At 41.7% G+C, this 21,511-nt stretch overlaps 2 protein-coding genes across 5 annotated transcripts; one reads left to right on the plus strand and one right to left on the minus strand.

Annotated features, from left to right (window-relative positions):
• The first annotated feature begins 311 nt into the window (after positions 1-311).
• Positions 312-12,650, plus strand: gps1 (G protein pathway suppressor 1). Of its 3 annotated transcripts, none has more exons than XM_035180748.2 (14): positions 312-503; positions 3,053-3,145; positions 3,510-3,691; positions 5,178-5,342; positions 6,286-6,421; positions 6,713-6,790; positions 7,002-7,062; positions 7,230-7,345; positions 8,764-8,858; positions 8,942-9,047; positions 9,211-9,291; positions 9,698-9,835; positions 9,922-10,056; positions 12,228-12,650. In XM_035180748.2, exons 1-14 carry the CDS (start codon positions 471-473, stop codon positions 12,300-12,302), a joined length of 1,494 nt encoding a protein of 497 aa, XP_035036639.1. In that variant the 5' UTR covers positions 312-470; the 3' UTR covers positions 12,303-12,650. The 3 variants fall into 3 exon arrangements, with proteins under 3 accessions (XP_035036639.1, XP_035036641.1, XP_035036640.1); XM_035180750.2 differs by having other exon boundaries at positions 313-503; positions 7,230-7,315; XM_035180749.1 differs by lacking the exon at positions 312-503 and adding an exon at positions 630-774.
• Positions 12,651-14,329: 1,679 nt separating this feature from the next.
• LOC118123765 (fructose-bisphosphate aldolase A) lies at positions 14,330-21,269 on the minus strand. Of its 2 annotated transcripts, none has more exons than XM_035181325.2 (8): positions 21,118-21,269; positions 20,093-20,209; positions 18,628-18,894; positions 18,059-18,219; positions 17,735-17,818; positions 15,838-16,012; positions 15,549-15,748; positions 14,330-14,785 (listed from the first exon to the last, which is right to left on the minus strand). In XM_035181325.2, the coding sequence occupies exons 2-8, from the start codon at positions 20,202-20,204 to the stop codon at positions 14,690-14,692; spliced, it is 1,095 nt and encodes a 364-aa protein (XP_035037216.2). In that variant the 5' UTR covers positions 20,205-20,209; positions 21,118-21,269; the 3' UTR covers positions 14,330-14,689. The 2 variants fall into 2 exon arrangements, with proteins under 2 accessions (XP_035037216.2, XP_035037218.2); XM_035181327.2 differs by lacking the exon at positions 21,118-21,269 and adding an exon at positions 20,793-20,972.
• Positions 21,270-21,511: the final 242 nt, after the last annotated feature.

Raw genomic sequence — 21,511 nt, forward strand, 5'->3', positions numbered from 1 at the left:
ATGTTATCCACTGTTTTTGATGTGTGATCCACTGGAGACACTTCATTTCGTTGTGCACTGTACAATGACAATAAAGGCATTGAATTGAATTGAATTGAGACAATACAACATTCACACCAAGTCTTAGAAGTCAAAGTCCACATGTGCCTTGTTGTACTATCACTGTCAGGATGGAGCAGCACTAAACTGTAGGGTTACACATCATAATCACTTAATCACGTGGGACATTTTTTATTGACATTACTGTATTATAGAAAGACACTGCAACATGGGCCAACGTCCCACGTCCCAGTGCATAACCAGCACCTTGTGGTGTGAAGGGCGAACTGCTTCCTCCCAGCAGCAGTGTGAGTTCAGACCAACCCACCAGCTGCTGCTACTGCTGCAGGAGGAGTGCGTGCTGCCCACTGACACCCTCATGCTACATCCGCCACAGGACGATACCCACACTGATCTCACCACCAAACAAGATGCCTCTGCCCGTTCAGGTGTTTAACTTCCAGGTAGGTTTCTGCCACCGCCGCGTATCAGCGAAGGTCGCTGGGAACTGAGCGTGCTAATCAGCACCAATGGAGTTAGCTAAGTTAGCTTGCAGTTAGCTAGCTAGTTTAAGCTATCGAGAACTACGGCGGTTGCGGTTCGAGATCACACCGCGTCAGTAGTTTCTCGTTTTCTACCAGTCGTGTGAATTCATTTCCACTAGTCACCTTCTAGTGGCCCTCATTCTAAAGCCGCGGCCCGATCCCAGTCACGGTGCATCTTGGTGAAATGAATGTAAGGACTAGCAAATGAATGTGATACTTAATTTGTGACTCCTGTTTGGAGCATTAGATTCTAACAAACGGAAGAACGGCCCGCACGTTTTCATGAAGACGTTTTAAATGACCGTGTGTCAGCCGAGAAGCCAAGCATTTAAAAACTTCACCGACTATCTGAATGGATTTGTCAGCTGAAGGCTAACGGCGAGGTGAAGGCCTCTGGTGGACAATAACATCAACAGTGAGGCTAACCGAGATGTTGTAATGGTAACGCACACAGGCTAAACAACAAGTAACTCTTGTAGTTAGCTGTCGGATGTGAAGCAAGAAATGTTTTTTCAGCCAATGCTAAACACCAAGACGAACATTTGCAACTGCCGTCATCTGCAGCTAGCGTTACCAAGCTACATACCCGTTAATAGCAGACAGTTATATTAGCCTTGAATACTAGCTAGTGCTGCCACATATGTAGCCATTAGCACTACTTCTGCAAGACGTTCCCGTCACTCAAGCTAATGCTATTTCACTGTCAGTAACCAAAGTATGAATGTGTCGCCCTACACTTTACCAGCAGGTTAGCGCGCTAAGAAGCTAACTCCTGCTAACGTCCCTTCAGGACAACAGCAGGGACATGGTAGCTTTACTGTTGCCAACAGTGTGTCCAGTGTAGGATAAGACTGACGAGCTGGTGTGACGGACTGTTGTTCACTGGTGACATTTGCATGCACTTTATATCCATGAGCAGCACAAGCTTCCCAATACCACATTTGCCACAAAGCTGATGACCACTAACAGCGATGTAAACCAGCTCTTGGTGCAGTTATTCAGTAGCGACAGGCTGTATTTGATAGCATTGAAATGAACTCGGTATTACTCTAAGCTCCAGTGATCGTGATACATGTACCACTGCTGATGTGAAGCCCTGTGTTCAGCCACCTGACACTTGACGTACAGCTGCTGGGGCCTACTCCAGAGTGAGATCAGTGGGAAATGCAGCCCTCTTTGAGCATATCAAGTTTTCTGGCGTCATGAAGCTGTCTCACCTTTAAACTGGGGTAGATCATGATAACCCATGCTGCCTAGTTGTCCTCCTCCTGAGCAGACACCAACGACTAGTAAATCACATTCCCGGGAAAACGGAAATCAGCATTCCTACAGGGTGTGGACAAATAATAAAGAGCAATAGATGTTGTGATGAGTATAACTGTTTGGCTGTTGCAGGTCGTACATTTGCTTGTTACACACAGAGCAAGTGTTTGCCAGTACAATTAACTAAAACATGACATCATAGCTTAATTTTAACTGTGCAAAGATTCTTTCATTCTCAACACGAGTACTGTCAGTATCTGTACTTTTACACTCATATTCTGTCACTGCAGCTCAGAGTAACACAAAGACTTGGTTAAACACTGTCTTTTATCAGAAAAATAATCCACACACTAAATGCACTGTCTCATCGCTCTAAACTTTTTTTTATGTGCATCACATACTCAGAATAATTTATTTGTCAACATACAAAAATGTTCCTGTGTGTATATTTAAATCATCAGGCTTCTTTTAATTCATTTAAATAGTTCCAGAGGAAAATACAAGTCTTGTGTTGAACTACAGAACACTTATTCTATTCTTATGATGAGGTATGATTATGTTTTTCACAGTTCATCTTGTTGAATGTCACTTTCTCCTATCGCTGTAACTGATCTTACCCCAGGTATCGCAGTTTCCCCTCATGTCATATTAGTTCCTTTTATTCATGATTCTTGCGATGTTGCTTGTAGGTAACGACCCTGCTTCTTTCACATGATTTTGTTTGTAGCCCAGTTAAAAAAATCCCTGCAGATAACATGGACAGTTAAGTTGATAACCAGCTTCACAATTCAGGTTATTCAGGATGGCCGATGTTAGGCTCAGTGAAGCTTGCTAGCCTAAGTTGAACTTGCCCGATGCTAAAGCCCCAGATCTAGTTTAAGGTTACTTATTTAAGAAGCCAGCATCACCTTGAACAACAGAAGTTAATCTTTACAAGCTTTGTAATATTTACAAAGCTCAGCTGCTGGCACAGGCTGCTGGGTGCTCTTCGTTTTGGTTGTAAATATTCAACTGGTTGACTGTATAAAATCCTCGTTTCTTCTTACACCATCAGAGCAAACCAGAATGATTGACTTACTGAAAAACATACATGTTCTCAGTTCTCACTAAATTTACTACAGTATTATATGTTGTAATTTTATTTGAATGGGGATCAGATGTTGCACTGTGACGTCTGCTAAACACTGTTTCTGTGTTTCTGTCAGGGGTCTGTGGAGCCGATGCAGATTGATGCAGACCCCCAGGAGGACCAGCAGAATGCTCCAGACGCCAACTACATAGTGGAGAACCCAACACTGGTATGAACTTGACAGACTTTCACATACACAACTTACACTAACCCAGAATGGCAGTACACCAGTGATGTTTGTACTTACTGTCATGATTTACATGAAACCTTAGTGGCAATAATGAGAAGCCATGTTGTTAAAAGATTCAATCGTCACTAAGGTATAAAGCTGTGTGTTCAGTTTTTCAGCTGCAAACTTTTAAGCCTGTTTCAAAGAGACACAACTACAAACAACAACTGTGATGTAAACAGAGGCCAGTGTTACAAAAAAACTCATTGATGTGATGTTCTCTGCTTCTGACAAATTATAATGTCACCTGGACTTTTTAGTGGAGTGGTTTTGACATAGTTTTATTGCGTCTCATTTTGTGTAGGATCTAGAGCAGTATGCAACCAGCTACAGTGGATTAATGCGCATTGAGAGGCTTCAGTTCATCGCTGAGCATTGCCCTCAGCTGCGGGTCGAAGCCCTGAAGATGGCCCTCACCTTCGTCCAGAGGACCTTCAACGTTGACACATATGAAGAGATTCACCGCAAACTCACCGAGGCCACAAGGTATTGTAGTTGATGAGAGAGAGCCTCTTTTTAGTGCAAGAGTAAACAGAGCATGCTAGCAAAGGTAATGAAGTCTTACCAAATGCTGATGGAGGGGTGGGTGAAGTGTGTGAGTCCACAATACACTTTTGGAGTATCAGGGGTAAACTGGAGACCACTTCTTATAATGTAAAAATACAACAGAAAAAAAACTGCCTCCATACTCCTTTAGCCTAAATGTCCGCTGTTATCCTCCTGCCTGGAGCTGTGTTCACTTTCGCAAGCAAACACCGCACACAAGCTCTCGCCCAAGGGGTGCGTGAGACAAGCGAAAACTTGCGTTAAGAAGCGGTAGCATCACCAGTTCCAGAAGCCTCGCTGCATAGCGGCAGTTACTGCTGCAGTAACTCACGGATGTCGTCACGTGCCCCTTTAGCGAGAGCATAGAGGCGCGTGCGATGTGTATGGTGAACGCGGCTCCGGGCTGAGGATGACAGCGGACATTTAGGCTGAAAACATGGTGAAAATGACGCCGTTTCGAGTCAAATTTGACTTTCGGGGCTTCAGGACACTTGGATGTCACCACAGAAGCAGTGTGGAGGCATTTTCTTTTTTTCTTTTTCTTCTGGTTTGAAGAATCGGTCACCAGTTACTTCAATAATATTGGATTTTGCTGCAACCAAGTTTTTCTGTGTATTTCTGCTTTTGTCTATGTAAACTAAACTATGCACAGTGATAAGAGTACACTACTGAGCCTTTCATAGACTCAGCTAATATATTAGCAGATATGAAAACTTTTATTTTACAGAATTAACCATGCTGATCAAATTTGCATTTATATATACATTTCACGTAAATAAACAAATCCTAATTACATGTTTATTTTCTAAATCAAAGTTATACATATTCGTGTTTTTTTTTCTTTTTATTTAATTATTTATAGTAAAGTTTATGGTTAAACTGTGAAATATCAGGCCTAAATAACCACCTGTTGCTTTGTAATAGCAGAAGACAAGGTGTTGATCTGCACAAGTGAAAGTGTAGATTATCCAGTCCAATAAATATAACAGGGTGTAATATTTTCCTACTGTTCCATTCATAGATTTATAATGACCAAACTGTTTATTTTAAAGAATTAATTGAAATTGAAAAGATTTAACATTTTGCAGCTTATATCACGCTTTTAGGTTCTAAATCTGTTTACTTTTTACTTATAATAAGAAAAATAATAACTTTTCTTGTAATCCTCTTTATTTTTAAAAAACGTTTATCTAAGATTACACTGTATCGGTATCATCTGGTATTAAAAAAAAAAAGATCATCTTTGTTGTCATCTGACAAGCCTCAGCTCAGTGCTATGGAAATGTGAAAAAGTGAATGTGTAATCTAGGGGGAGTTCCAATATACAGTATGGCACCACAGTCTGATGGCCAATACTTTGCATTGCTTTGTCACTTATAAATAAATATGAATTGTTTGGTTTGTGATTTTCTTTTTTTACATACAGGGAGGTACAAGGTGTGCCGGACACAGTGCCTGAAGGCGGGGTTGTTCCTCCTCCCTTAGATTCAGCATGGGCCGAGTCTACACGGAAAAAGGCTCTGCTTAAACTGGAGAAGCTGGATACAGATCTTAAGAACTACAAGGGAAATTCCATTAAAGAGAGCATCAGGTATGATGGCAGAAGCCCTGGTGTTCACAGTTCATTAGCATCAGTGCAAACCAGAAAGGTTTTTCAAAGTCTATTCAACGAGAAGAAGTTCAATCAAGTTAATAATTGTTTATGGACTACAGCCATACATGGAAGATTGAAGTCAAAGTGGGGTTAGATGAGCAACAGTAAATGACCATTTCACCACCACTTAGTCACTGTGTTTGTGTTCAGACGAGAAGCAGCTGTTGTTCTGAGACTACAATGGTATATGTTGTAGCTAGCAAACACTATCTGGGCCTTACATCCACACCATCAAAGATACTAGTATAACAGGCCCTGGTAACAAAGTATGAAAGATTTTATTATTGATTACATTCAGTGCTATTGGTTCTGCTCTGGGTATTGGATAAATAGAGAAAATGCATTTCCTGTTTTGTCACTGCAACATAAAAGTTATCTTGCAAATTTTATCCATCCAAATCTGTTTCTGATTGAGACATTCTTCTATAATGTATTTTCACATTTCACTATCTAGAAGAGGTCTCTCACACACACACACACACACACACACACAGAAATAATTCAGTCGGAGCGGGGGTGAATATAGGGATTTTGGGCAAACTACTGCACATTAAAAATAAATCCTGCTTTCAAGCTTTTATTCAAAAGCTCAGTTTATAGGATTGGGGGCAAGTCTTTAAGCAGAAGTGGAAGATTGCATTCATAATTAAGTTTTCAGCAGTTTATAATCACCTGTATCTACTCACACTTTAAGTACCTCTGCTGATAATAAACGATATGATTACTGTTGAAGTACCAGATTAGTAAGTGTGTTAGTAGTATCTTAAAGATACCCATCTCTCGTTGGTCATTATAAACTGCTTGGAGAGCCTGACTTATAACACTTCAGTGTTGTCCTGAAGTGACTCTCTCTCTCTCTCTCTCTGTATTTCCTCCCCAGGAGGGGCCATGATGACTTGGGGGACCACTACCTGGACTGTGGTGACCTCAGTAACGCCCTCAAGTGCTACTCCCGAGCCAGAGACTACTGCACCAGTGCTAAACATGTCATTAACATGTGTTTGAATGTCATCAAGGTATAGCAGGATGCAACCACAACACTCATCTGCTGCATTCATGTCATATGGCAGTAACTGTAACCATTAGTGGTGGAGTTATGAAGGTTTCTTATAGTTTACTGGATCAATGCCTATACAAGCATGTCAGGCCTTACCATTATCTGTTATGTACAAGCTTTTGATGGATATCATGAGTTAAACCCGTTGTGTGTGTGTACAGGTGTAGTACAGTGGATTTATGTACGGGTAAGCAAAGTGGGGTAGAAGACTGAATATCTGAACAAGTAAATCTCCCCTCTGGTCCCACAGGTTAGTGTTTACCTCCAGAACTGGTCCCATGTACTGAGCTACGTCAACAAGGCAGAATCCACGCCAGAGATAGCAGAGGTGAGCACTACCCTCCCACTGGCCAGACCATATTTCATGTGCACAGTGCAGCATTTAATATTACCACAACATAGAAAAACTCGATTGATACATTTTTGACAGTAAGAGAGAAACTGAAGTTTTCATTCCAGCCTTAAAGAGCTTATTAGTGTGATGCGTGAGTTAGAGTGCATACCTTGAGTTGATGCCATTTCTGTTTCTTCTTCTTTAGCAAAGAGGAGAGCGAGATAGCCAAAATCAAGCAGTCCTCACCAAATTAAAGTGCGCTGCAGGTAAGACAGCGTTATGCTCACCCAGTACAACCTGAATGTCATAAAACGCTTGTGAGAGTGTAACAGCTGCTCAGTCTATTTAGCAGTTATTAATAATTTTGGTAAGATATAGTTGTATATATTATTTTATTATTTTGAAGTCTTATCCTGTTTTTCATGTGTGTCAGGCCTTGCAGAATTGGCCTCAAGAAAATACAAACCAGCTGCCAAGTGCTTTCTGCAGGCGTCCTTTGACCACTGTGACTGTCCAGAGGTGAGTTGCGGTCAGCCAGTGGGTCCAATGGTACGACAAAAAAATGTGTGAAAGAAATGTCATTGTTTCCAAAGTCTCTGTTCCTCTTGTCTATAACTCACTCTCTGGAGTTTCCAAATTAAAACCAGCAGCATTTCCAAAAGTTTCTGTTTTAGAGACTCGAAAACTCTGTTGTAGTGTGGACAGCTTAGTGCTAAAATACTCAAGAGTTTAACTGAAGTTTGAGGGTTCAGCAGCCAACGTCCCACTAAATAGGCTGTTAAATATCAATTTTATATGTGGTAAATCAGACTGCTGACGTTTGCCTAGAGCGAGGACTGTGGATAGTTAGGTCAGTTGCACCATCCAAGTTTAAGGCTACTTCTTGCTAAGAGCAGGCATAAATGTTGTAGCTGGTCAGGAGCAGGTGAAAGTCAAAATCTAGGCCAGTAGGTGGAGTTGTAAAGTTGGAGGCTACACAATGTGCCCGAGCCAGATTTATCAGCTGGTCGAATGGAAATGGACCAATATGAACCTTTCACAGACATTTAAGTGTCTGTGTTTAAAACTTATTTTACAGAGTAAACCGTGTAGAAAAGAGGTGCGTTTAGGTTTACATTTTATGTAAAAATCACTTTAATCTGTGTATTTTTTATTTATTTATAGTCATTTATAATAAAATGTATGGTCAAACTGTAAAATATCAAGCTTTAAATACATTTATTTGTCATAAGGGTCTGACAACGACATCCTAGGAATAATGAACACATTCTTACTCGTATATCAGTATATGAAAATGTTCACCCCCTATTAGTATCTTTATCGTCCCCCAAAAAGCCACATTGGTCTGGCTCTAGTTGAGAATTGGCTTTAGTTCAGTTGGGGTAGTTAATGTTGAGACTGTTCTACAGCCCTGATGACTACACTGGTGTTGCAGCATAGGCGGGTGAAATAATCATTGTACAGTATGTGAGGGCATAGTGTACTGTAAATAGTTTTAAGATACTTGTACTTTCTTGTAAAGCATCACATAAGATACAGTAGATCTGATCTATGAACTCACAAAGGTGTAAAGTGGATGTTCCACTGTGTTTGGAATTGTTTTTCCTGTGGATAATGTAATGTTTAAAGCAAGAGGATAGTTGGTCATGCACTGGAGATGTATTTGTGACTACTCACTGGAAAAGGCTTATTTAACTGAGGAAATGGCACAATTATTGTTTCTTTACACCTTACACTGCTTACTCATAGTACTGTTGTTCCTATGTTTTTTATTTGATTTTTTTATTTTCTTTACTTAACTCAGTTCACCTTGTATTATTCTGCACAACATGTTGTGTAGCTTCATACGACCAATTTTCATCCTGAAATGCTATTGCTGTCAAACCAGGATAATATTCACTTAATAAACTTATTCAATGCACTGTTAAAAACCTGATTAAACGTGTGCGTGTGTGTGTGCCTTGCAGCTCCTCTCACCCAGTAATGTTGCCGTGTATGGGGGTTTGTGTGCTTTGGCCACGTTTGACAGACAGGAGCTCCAGCGCAACGTCATCTCCAGCAGGTAGGAGCTGGCAGTTTAGTAGATGGCAACTTAAACATATCTCTGTGCATGTAATAAAAAAAATGTTTTGTTTCTGTCCTCAGCTCCTTTAAGTTATTTCTAGAGTTGGAACCTCAGATCCGTGACATCATCTTCAAGTTCTATGAGTCGAAGTACGCGTCTTGCCTGAAGCTGCTGGATGAAATGAAGGTTGGAGCAGAAAACTCTGTGTTGAGACTACACACAGTGTAGTTATGACACAACAAAGTGTCAATTTGTTTAGTCTGTACAGAGGTTTTGGGAGCACATCACATGGCAGTACATTTTGTGATAAAGTATGTATTGAGATGAGTGACTGTGATGTTTCCTCCAGGATAACCTCCTCCTGGACATGTACCTGGCCCCGCATGTCAAGACACTGTACAGCCAGATCAGGAACAGAGCCCTCATTCAGGTGAGACAGACTCTGCTTTCCTACCTATAAAACAGAGAGGAGATCACTTTAGTACATGAGAGGGTAGATCACATCCACATGGCTTTATATCAGTATTATCATCTTTTAAAAATGATGACGCTTCTTCATTCTTCTTTGATTCAGGGTTTGTCTGATATCGAATATTTTACTACTGTTTACTAACATGCCAGATGTGTCAGGTGTGTGTGTACATTGTTTTGCGGACATTTTGCCTGGTCCTCACAACTTACAAGGGCTTTTTGAGGGTTAAGACTTGGCTCTAGGGTTTAGAGTTAGACATTTAGTTCTGATTGGTTATATTAGGGTAAAGGGCTAAGAAGGAATGCATTATGTCAGTGAGTGTCCTCATAACCACAGAAAGACAAACGTGTGTGTATGTTTTCAGTATTTCAGCCCCTACGTGTCAGCAGACATGACTAAGATGGCTCAGGCCTTCAACACCACAGTAGCAGCTCTGGAGGACGAGCTCACCCAGCTCATACTGGAGGGGCTAATCAATGCACGGATCGACTCCCACAGCAAGGTAGAGAACCCACACATATGAACATTTTTTAAATTAGTCACTTCTTATAGAAGTCCCTATAAACCGGTGCTCTTTCATTTGGATAGATTCTGTATGCGAGGGACGTGGACCAGAGGAGCACCACGTTTGAGAAGTCACTGCACATGGGCAAAGAGTTCCAGAGACGAGCCAAAGCCATGATCCTCCGAGCTGCTGTGCTGCGCAACCAGATCCACGTCAAGGTAAACAAAAAACAGGGCCACCACTTTCCAAACTTCTCGGTTTTAGCGGCTCTAAAACTCTGGATTAGTGTGGATGCCAAGTGTATCTGTAGCAGAGTTTATGTATTTTCACACGAAAAAACGTAGTATTGTGGATGTAGCCTTATTTTAACCTCCAGTGATTAGGTGTAGATAGCTGATAAACTTTTAAATAACTTTATTTATTATGAAATAATATTCCAGTTGACTTTTTAATGAAACCAAAAGATTATAAAGTGTGCACGGTCAGACAATTGTTGCCCTCTGGGATCTAACAGGACAACAAATCTGACCAAAAAACTGACCTACATATAAAATGATAGAGGAGATCACAGCAGTACCTTGTCACACAATCAGCACACGTCATTTAACCTACCCAGGCGAGTACTAGGAAAACATTTCATCGGCCATTTTATATTTCACAATTCAAATGAAAAAATCTAAATTAATCCTAAAATACTGCATTCATACTAATTTATTGATAGAATTTTCTAACATGGCTCCAACATTGTCTGATCCTGAGTCATATTTGTGTGTAGGGCTGGGGTCTAAAGCATTGATTTGCTTAACGTGCGTCGCCACCTTGTAAGGAAGGTGGCTGCTCACTGTTAAAGCATGGATTCACCCGATTCACCTGAAGCGGGAAAAAACAGCCTTGATCATCTAAAGCACAGGTCACCAATAGGTGGACCGCGGTCCAGATCCGGACAGAGACACCGTTCTATACGGACCTAGACCTATTTTGATAGGAGCATTTCTATTTTATCCTGCGCAACTTTTCTCGCATTTAGTCGTCTGTAGTCTTATTTTAACCTGTGCAGCTTTTTTGTCTCTACGGTAGTAAATCCTGGCAGCACACAGTAGAGTTTACTTCTCTCACTGAACAAGAGAAAGTGGGAAACAAAGAGAAAAGGAGTGTTAAAGCTGTGTAGTTGTTTAAATTTGTTGAGATGTGAAATGTAGATAAGATAAGGGGGAACTCGAACTACATCTTTTCATTTATTTATTAAAATTAAGCTCTTTATTTTGTTTTTAAATGCAAACCTTATTTTACTTGAAATGAGAAAAGAACCTAAATTTATTATTTAATTATTAGAGTACCCTCCAGTTCAATGGGAAAATTAATAATAAACATTGTTGAAATAATATTGAATTGTACTTTCTTTATTTTATTTGACAGTCCGTTTTTACTTCATACAGACATTGATACAACTACCAGGCTACTCCAAAATATATTGCACTGAATCATAACGCATGTTAGACATTAGGATGTTTCAGACCTTTGCTTGAGGAAATTCTCTCTAACTGGACCTCTTTGAATTTTAATTGAGTACCTCTGATCTAAAGTAGTCAGAGACCGTTTTTTATTTATTTGTTGGACAGCTTAATGTAGATTGATATATATCTTTTCCTTGAATCGAACAAGCACTTGCACTCAATTTATTTTGAAAAGATTTTGTAAGGGACTGTAAAAGGCTGATTAGCAGTTCAGACTGGGCTAGTTTTTCTTGTGGAATAATGCCTTGCAGTGCCTACTTAGTTTAATGTCATATTTGTTTGTACTTGCGACAAGATGATTAAATAAATAATAATGACAAGTTTTTAAATACTTTAAACATTGACACACTTCTCAATTATGTTACAAATAGTTTTTCTAATCAAAGTTGTAAATACGGTTATTTTGTTGATGTGTTCAGTTACACATGGCATCTATTCCTGGGAGAGGGATCCCTCACATGTGGCTCTCTCTGAAGAATCTACATTCTTTCCCCTGTTTAAAGTTTTTTTTTGGGGTAGTTTTTCCTTACTCCTGTTGAGGGTTATGTACAGGAGATGTCACACCTTGTTGAAACAAATTGTGATTTGTGAATATGGCCTATATAAATAAAATTTGATTAAACTTACACCAGGCGTAAACATAGCAGCAGTGTTGTGATTTACTACTAAAATGCATTAGTGTGGATGAAGCCTCAGTCTGCTCCACATGAATCCATATTATATGAAAAATACAAAAACCCCTGTCACTTTAACAACCATATTGATGATAACTACTGATAAATGCAGCATCTTTGAGTAGAAACTCTGTGACACAGCAGACACTAAATAACAAACAAATGTATGAGTGCCTCACTCCTATCGTCTCTCTTCCTCAGTCTCCACCCAGAGAAGGCAGCCAGGGGGAGCTGACACCAGCCAATAGCCAGACCAGGATGAGCACCAACATGTGAAGAGGATGTCCTCTTCATCGTCTGCACGCTGACTCTGCTGAATGAGAGGAATCACCCAAACACCAACCACCCCATCCTCTGTTTCTCAGCTGAAGACAGAAGCGACACAATATAAAGACTCTATAGTTCTCTGTTGATCTTTTGTCCCTGTATGAAGATACAGGGAATGAAACCTTTTGTTAGTGTGATGTTGTGGAGGTTTTGGACAAGATGAAAATGTTTTTGATGAAAGTGCAGTACTTATGCTGCAGGTTTACTGGTAGGCTAAGCACTTTGTTCTGCTCACACACGTTGGAGGCCTCATTAACACAAACATGGTTTTAAAATAAAAACGCCTGCCGAAATGTACACTTCTGTCGTTTTTACATGTTTGTTTACATTGTCAGTTTTGCCAATTGCTGGAACTTAGTGATTTGGGACAAAAGTGAGGTAGGATGATGCCCCATTGTATCCACTGTATGTACTGTGGCTCTGTCAGACCTGTTCGGTACAGTGTAAGCTTGAAGCAGCATTTAATTCTATGGTTTAAACACGGTGTCTTCAGTGCTGCTGCTGCGAGTTTCCCACTACAGCCCAAACTGCTTCTGTTGAAATCTGGGCTTTTACTATTCGTAATATCTTGAAGGGGGTCAGTAGGGACCCTCAAAGTGTGAAAACAGTCACTTCGCAGACTTTTTCACTGGTCTTCTATAGCTGCAAACATAACTTGAATTTCAGCTGTGTTTACCAGCGTGAATGCGCCAGAATGAGACCGGTGATAGGCCTGGTCGCATGTCACTCAAAGTGCAGGCAGCTAAACAGGAGGGGCTCAAGAGGCAGGTGAAAACAGCCTGCTCTGTCTGCAGCTCCAGAGAGAGGCAGAAGAGAGGACATGCAAATACATTGCAGCAGTTTTTCGACTTTAAAACACTGATATATCATCTAAGTGCTACCATTACTTCAAATAAAATCCCAGAAATGTGTAAAATATGGGCCCTTTAAAAATGCTCCATCTGACAGGTCAGTATAGACAGATTTCTGCCGCTCAATCATAAAAAGTTCTGTTTTTCACCAAGCATTGTTATATAGAGTAAAATTACCACGTACTGTAAGTGTGTAACTACATTTAAAAGGTGTCACATCTGCCCAAAGTCCATTTTAACCAGTAAGTTCATATATTGTATGAATAGCATATGATACTAACTCACAGCTTTTGTCTTAGATAATGTGTTATTAAACGTATGTAGGAGTGCAACACCTACATATGTTGGCAGGTGTGACCTGAACTGTTCAGTCACAGGAGTCAGAAAGAAGAACCACATCGTAGGCTGATTACTTCGCCAAGGAGGTAATGTTTTTACCTGTTTGCTTGTTTGTTGGTTTGTAAGCAAGATTACAAAAAACTGAATGGATTTCCACAAAACTTGATGGATGTGGCATGGATCAGGGAAGAACTCCGGATCAGGTGGGATCGAGTATTTTTTTCTCTTTCAGAAAGGCAATATATGCGGTCCACTGAGTGCCATGCTAGTTCCCACTGAAACCAGTATGAGCTAAGATATTCAAGACATTGAAGAAGCTGTAAAGGCAAAAAGTGGGCCTAATTGTTCTGAAATATGATTAACACTTACTTTTGAAATGGCATATAACAGCTATCAAATCAATATCCTTTGATCCAATCACCTCCAGGATTGGTGGAGGTCATTTGACTCATTGTGGAGCAGTGAGTGACTTGTGTGAAGCAGACCTTGTACGGTAGCTTCATAGTGAATCTGATAAAGTTGCCCTTAAGATGAACCTAAGCTTATTTTGAAAGAAGTGAAAGTTGAAACTGCTGTTTGATACTGGTTTCAGGTTTAAACCTGTCCTAAACCTAAACCAAAGCCCAGTGTCACGAACAGAAGATCAAAGATGTAACTGGATAGAGTTGTGTGATTGTAAAGGATCGGAGAACAGGGCATCATGGCCTCAGTATGTAAGAATCACAAAGAAAAACATAACTGAAATCAATTTACACAAAGTCAGACAAACAACACAGGATGCAGTTAGTGGTTTAATCTTTTAATGTGAACCTCTTATCATAAGATCCTCTGCAATGTTCGTTCATTCGTGGCTTCAGTTGAGAAATGAAGGCACTTGTAAGACAAAGTCAGAAACCACAGGAGAAGGACAACACTGCAGAGGAACGCTATCTGTTTACAAACACAATAGTCACATCACACTCAGGTCAATTTAAAAGGTAGGAAACATCTTTGGCTTTTGTAGTCATCTTTTTCAAATCATTATGCACAGGGACTTGTTAGGCTCCCGTCACAAATGTTGGATATTAACTGACTCTCAGCCTGTTCTTCCTTGATGATGGTGGGAATGTGGATGAAGTGTGTTTGGTGGGGCCAGCTTGGCTGACTTCAGTAGGCGTGGTCTGCTACAAACAGAGACTCCTGAGCTGCTGCTCCTTTCTTTCCAGAGGACAAATAATTTCCCAGAGCTGCCTGGCTGTTGTTCTGTGTGGAAACACGAAGCAAAGCTCAGTTCATTTCTCTGCCAGGGTTTTACACAAATAGCTCGGAACTCGTGCATGACTGAAAAACACTGGTTACCAGGATACATGTCACCACTGGGAGAGAAGTCTACATTAGCCAAGTGTTATACTTAAGTACAATTTTGACATACTCTTACTAGAGTATATTAAGTAGAATCACTTTTTGTTTGCCTCCACCAGCCAATCAAGTTCTGTTATTAATGCCTGAGGCCAAATTGCCTGTGTGGTCATAGCATGATGGCTGCACCACGGTTCTGCTCTGTGTCACGGTTGTCTGTTGTTCACACATGCGTGTCTGCTGCGGAGCTGCAATGTGAGGTTTCTGGTATGATCACTGTATTTTCTTTAAATAAAAATTCTGCGGACATTCTCCGCCAGAGTTCATGTCTGAAAACAGCTGAAAATGACACTTAGATCCTTAATCTTTGACCATTTAATTCTAATCTTTGAGTGAAAATTTGTGCCAAATTTGAAGACACTCCCTCACTGCGGTCCTCTTGCCACAGTGGTCACCAGCACTGAGCCACGACCTGTGACACTTGTGTGGACTGGAAACCCTCTAAAGCAGTCACTTAGTGACACAAGAGACAATCGCAGAGAGAGAGAGAACGAGTGACCAAGTCCCAAATTCATCAGATACAGTGTCAATTCACTGATTTCCTCCTGTATCTGTCATCTCTGCCTGACTGCCATCTTTAAATCTCCTCCCCCCTCCCCCTCCTTACCAGGGCTCTCTTGATGTACTCATCCTGGCAGGCTTTGCCGTTTTTCTCCTTGCCTCCCCAGGCCTTCAATGCTGAGGCCTGCAGGGCCCGGCCGAAGGAGAAGGTGAGGGCCCAGGGCCGGGGAAGGGGACACTGGTTGATTGCATTTAGGTTAATGGTGGCCTCCTCCTCACTCTGGCCTCCAGACAGAAAGGTCACACCTGAGGGAGAAAGACGTACAGAAGGAGGGTCAGGAGAAAATAAGATATATTTGTGATAACCATGTGTACATACTGTGTATCCATTTCACCTGGCACGGCCGGGGGTACAGAGCGACGCAGGGCGGTGACAGTTGCCAGGGCAACCTCTTGAGGGCTGAACTTTTTTGGGCAGGAGTGTCCAGCAGTTACCATGTTGGGCTTGAGCAGTGTCCCTTCCAGGTAGACATGGTGGTCAGACAGTGCCTTATAGACAGCTGCCAGCACCTGACACAGAGCAGAACACATTCCATAAACACAGTCACAGATTCACATTGTGCCGAAGGACGACCGCTGTAACAGACATATACTTGACTACCAGTCCCTCATCTCCATGAAATATGACTGAGATTAATGGTTCAATGTGTAGAATATAGTGACATCTAGTGGTAAAGTTGTATGTTGCAGCTAAATACCCCTCACCGCACACTCCCCTTCCAAACATTAAAGAGAACCTGTGGAAACCTTCAGTTGTCATTAAAAGGCAAAAGGTGTTTAGTTTGTCCAATTTGGGCTACTTTAAAAAACATTGCAGCCTCTGTAGAGAGGACCCGCCCCCGATGTAAATATTTGCATAGCTTATTGGTAACATCAGAGTTGAGGAAGAAACATGAACTTGACATCGAGGTGTTGCGTAAAAATGCAGAAGAGAAGCAGCAGGATGTGAACCATTCTAAGGCCAAGAAAAAGATTCCCTCAGCACATGCTTTATTGCTGATATTAGTCAGTATTTATTTCAAGGAAGGACTGAATCTAAACTAAGACACCACGGATCTACTCTGGTATTAAACTGATCTCAGGGTCCATATCCAGGTGGATAGAAAGATCATCCATCTATCTTTGTGTTTGATAGGTTGCTTAAGTTTAGCAAATAAAGGGTGTTTTTTTTCAGTGCTTCCTTCTGCCCTCTTCCAATATCTCTTCATGTGGAGAAGCCTCTTAAATACCTTTGAAAACATCCACATTGATAAAAGAGCAGATATAACTTACACAATCCTCAAAACAACAAGGAAATACCAGTGAAAACATGCACAAGACAAGTTATTACATGACATGGACAACTAGCTGCAGGCAGAGTATTGGCAGGCTCTGATGACATCCGAATCTGCACGTATGCTTGACTCATCCACCCATCACCCACTCAAAGGAATTATTTTCTCCCTTTTAGAGACCCGCCCCCACATGAACGTTCCACTCCGCCTCTACTGGTGATAATATGGTAACACATTACACTTCAGAAGGCTGGTCTTAATTAAACTCACATTTATTTAAAGTAGAGTTTTTTTGGAAAATTGAAATGGTAACATGTATTTGCATAATCACGGAGCCCCTCTGGGGACATTTGGGGAAAAAAATATTGTGTCGCCACGACTCGGAACGGGATAAATAAGTCGGGGCCACGAGATATAAATCTGTTCTTTACCAACAAGACCTGTCAAACTGAACTGAAGAAGCCTCTAGGATGAGAGATGAAACGTTTAACTTATTCACATGATGTCGCCTCTAAAATGGGCTTTAGTTTGTTTGCACTGACTCTGAGGCCACACTGTTGTGGATACGTTTGCAATTACTAGTCAATAAAAACATATGGACCTATTTTCCTGTGCCATGAGGGAGGGGGCAGGGATCGACTTAACCAATCAGAGATGGTGCAACATTAGAGAACACACTAAATTAGTGAGTGGTTGAGAGACACTGTCCTGCATTAGCTAAGTCTGTCTCAGCTGTCAGCAGTTAAATGGTTTGTATTTATAAAGCACTTTTCTAGTCTTGATGAACCCCAAAGCTCTTTACAGTACAGTTTTTTGCCATTCATCCATTCACACACACACATTCATGCAGTGCATATAGTGCATCTAAGGGCAGCACTTTATAGTTAGTCCTCCTCCTCCTCCTCCTCCTCCTCCTCCTCTTCCTCTGCTGGATCTGTCAAACCTCCTCATCACTCACCTTCTCGGTCACATACTGGCAGCGCTGCAGGTCATGGTCGCCGTCTGGGAGAATCTCAGGCTCCACAATGGGCACAATGCCATGCTGGGAGAGGGGGGTCAAGCATTGGATTGAGAAAGAGAGAACAAAGTAAACCAGCTTCATGACAACTGCACTTCCTCTCTTGGGGTGGTGCCTTGCATACCAACTGTTACACGGTTAGTTGGAGCTGTGCAACTGCTGATAGTGTTACATCACTGCATTGAGAATGCAGCTTCTCTGACTGAGCTGTGGAGATTGAAATGTCAATGTGTGCGAGTGTATGTGTGTGTGTGTGTGTCTCACCATCTGGCAGATGCTGGCGTAGCGGGCCAGCACATTGGCGTTCTCCATGATAGCCAGCTGGGAAGGGGTGGTTTGGGTGATCTTTAACACACAGCGCCACTTGGCGAAGTCAGCACCGTGCTTCTTGTACTCAGCACATCGCTCATAGAGCCCGTCCAGACCTGAAGGAAACAGAGCACAAAGGGCGGGTCTCAGTGGTGACATTCATGAGGCAAGAAGCGAGATACAGAGCAGACATCCGCCTGCAGACTGAAGTAGTTTCAATCGGTCACTACATGTTAGCAATGCATTTTAAAAGGTAGAGAAACACTGGCGGCGCATTGGTGCAGTGGTGAGCACTGACGCCTCACAGCAAGAGGGCTTCCTCTGAGGTTGACTTGAGACTCTAGATTAAACGTAGGTGTGAATGTGAGCATGAATAGTTCTCCCTCCACTATACACTCTGCTGACAGTAAAACCAATCAGCAATCAATAACCTATGCTGAGGTCACAAATGTGCCAGAACAACAAAACAACTTGTGATGCCAGTGTTTGTCTTGCTTTCACTGTAGTGAGGAGCCCTTTTGTACCTTGAGTTGTGGTCTCTCCATTAGTGCCGGCCAGGGGAACCACGCCCTTGTCCACTTTGATGCCCACCACCATGCCCTTCTCTTTGACCAGCTCGGGGAAGGGCTTGCCGTCGTCTGTCTTTTGGTAGAGCGTCTCATGGAAGAAGATAACTCCGCCGATGCAGGGGTTGACCTTGCTGTCAGCAGTGAAGAGGAGTTGACGGTAGAGCCGCCTGTTCTCCTCTGTGTTCTCTACACTGATGCTTTGGAAGCGCTTGGCCATGCTGCCTGGAGGAGCCAGGAGACAGGGAGAAGGTTTCAGATGGAGAAGCCACTTCACACACTATAGTTAACTATAATTAGGGTTGTTGGGGTCAGGAGACATTCATGTGGGGTCCTGTGATGATTTCCAGAAATCTAATAAAATGTTATAACAATAAAAAAACAGCACATTCTCACAAATATAAATGAATAATACCCTAAATAAATCTGCCTTTCAATTTGAGGAAATAGCAACAGTTTAGCAACAGCCTCAGTTGCAGCAGCTTAGTTTACAGCAACACAGGAAACACTGTGACACGTTCACATTTGTGGCTCAAATCAATGTCCTCTCTTTAGAAATACAGACCATACAGACCATATTATAATCAGTGGGGTTCACAGGTCACTGTTATTTTGGGGGCCAGGGGCTAAACATTTTTGGAACTCCTACATTAAACGACGTTGACATTTACCAGCCTGTGAGGGTCGAACAAAAAATACTATCAAGTTGCATTGTGGGAAGTGTAGTTTATAGCTGCTTTCAGACATCCACCTAACTCTGCAGATGTCTGACAGTTTCTGCAGACTTTCTCCAGGTCTGCAGGTCTCTCTTTTACCCCAGGTTCATGTCTGAAAGTGGCTTATGTACACCTCTGCTGCTACACTTTAAATCATGCTGACCCTGTCACAGGTTACTTCTATCAGCTGGGAGCAGGTGACCCGATTTTTAAAGCTCTTTCACCTAGTGTTCATTAGAGGAAATCCGGGTTAAGACACAGACAAACACAGTAAAGTTTTGTCCTTTACAAGTCACTGTGATCATTTGGTTGCGTAGCTAGAAAAGGGAGTGTCAATAAAACATGACACAACTATGTCCCAAAATTCAAGAAGACAGAAAATGTTGTAATGGTCACATAGATGGTTTGACACACACAGGTTGTGAAACTTGGCCTCTTTTTCTTTAAATGGTCTGTACCTATATGCCCAAGGACAAGAGAAGTTTAACTGTAAGTGCCTTTTACATCTCTAGCAGATTACTTTGAACACTTCAGGTTAATTGACAAATATGTTCAGTCGAAAACATCCTGCCAACAGTTTCTGATTCTGACCATTTCTAGTGTGATTACTGAGTATGAGAAATGAGAACTGGACTGTGGTGAACAGGAGGACTGTTTCCTCCTTCTCAGCCGCTCACACAGTGTGTCTGTGCCTGCTGCTGCTGTACCTGTGGATTCATCTGCCGCCAGGATGCCTTTCCCAGGGGCTATGATCCTCTGAGCGATGTCACTGAGCTCCTTCTTTTGCTCAGTCCTCAGGAAGGGATACGCATGAGTCATGTTGACTGGAGACAAGACGAGAAAGAAAAGCAATACTGATGTACTTCTGAGGAAATGGACACAGGATAGTGCAGTCTTACAAAAATCAAGCCACAAGGTGTCTCAACTGTATCCTCCACTTCTGCAAAGGAAATGTCAGGAGAGAGTCCACAACTTTTTTCTATAGTCTGAGTGTATATATATATATCACTACCACTATAATGTAACTATACCCTTTACATTATAAAATTATGTATAGGAATAAACAGTAAATAATAACTATTATCAAGGAATACACTTAAGTATAATTCATGGATACTAGTAAAAAGTATTTCTAATTCAGAGAGAAAAATAATGAGGTGTATTGAAATGTACTCCACTACTGTGGACTGTATCTGAAGCTGTCAGATTTTGAGGTTATTTTGTAGACATTTTGCCTATATTGAAAAATAGAGACAAAATAGGAAAAGACAGTATAGTGACAATTACTCAAGAGACATCATAGAACAGACTTCAACACTGCTGCTATATATAAGAATCACCCGCACGCACGCGCACACGCGCACACTCACACACTACTAACAAAAACTTTCTTTCAGAGTATTTTACCGTGGGAACTTTTGTACTGTCGTCGTCCTGTTTCACTGATGGACTTTTAGAAGTGAACTTGTACTTCAGATTCAGTACAATTGTAATAATAGAATTAGCCACATGACGGCACTTCCTCGTTCAGCCTTTGTGAATGACTTGGAGTTCTACTGGGAGTTTCCACTCAAACTCCAGGAACAACCTACCCTGTTTGTTCAGTCACATTAATCTGTTATTTCACAACACAACAGTAACCGCAGAAATGATCCAAAGTGAATGAGAAGACTTGTCAGCCTGGTAAGATGTCATGTTTGAATTGTGGCTGGATAGAGAGAGCAGGACTCACCAGATGTTGGAGGCAGAGATGCAGGAAACAGCTGCTGTGACAGATCTCACATATATGACATGAAGGAACAGGACAAGAGAGAAGGGGCGGGGCCGCTGTGGATCTCCTCCAATCAGAACGCAGCTTCACCAGGGTTGACGCACAGCGTTATCCAGTCGGAGCACGTCGTGGTTGTGTCGTCCGGCTCTGACGGTGATGCTGAGAGTCAAGTCAGGCTTGTTAACCCTCATCCTTGTCTTACAGGTAACGACTGGAGCAGCTGCACAGTTGTAGCTCTGAAGAGTTCTTCTGTTTGCCTTAAGAGAATTCTAGAGAGCTTCGTCAGGGTTTAGTGTGGATCTTCTTTAAAACAGACAAATATGAAAGGGAGAGAAGCCGTTAACTAAGTCAAGGT

Source organism: Hippoglossus stenolepis, chromosome 16 (genome assembly GCF_022539355.2).
Source record: "Hippoglossus stenolepis isolate QCI-W04-F060 chromosome 16, HSTE1.2, whole genome shotgun sequence".
Classification (NCBI taxonomy): Eukaryota; Metazoa; Chordata; class Actinopteri; order Pleuronectiformes; family Pleuronectidae; genus Hippoglossus; species Hippoglossus stenolepis.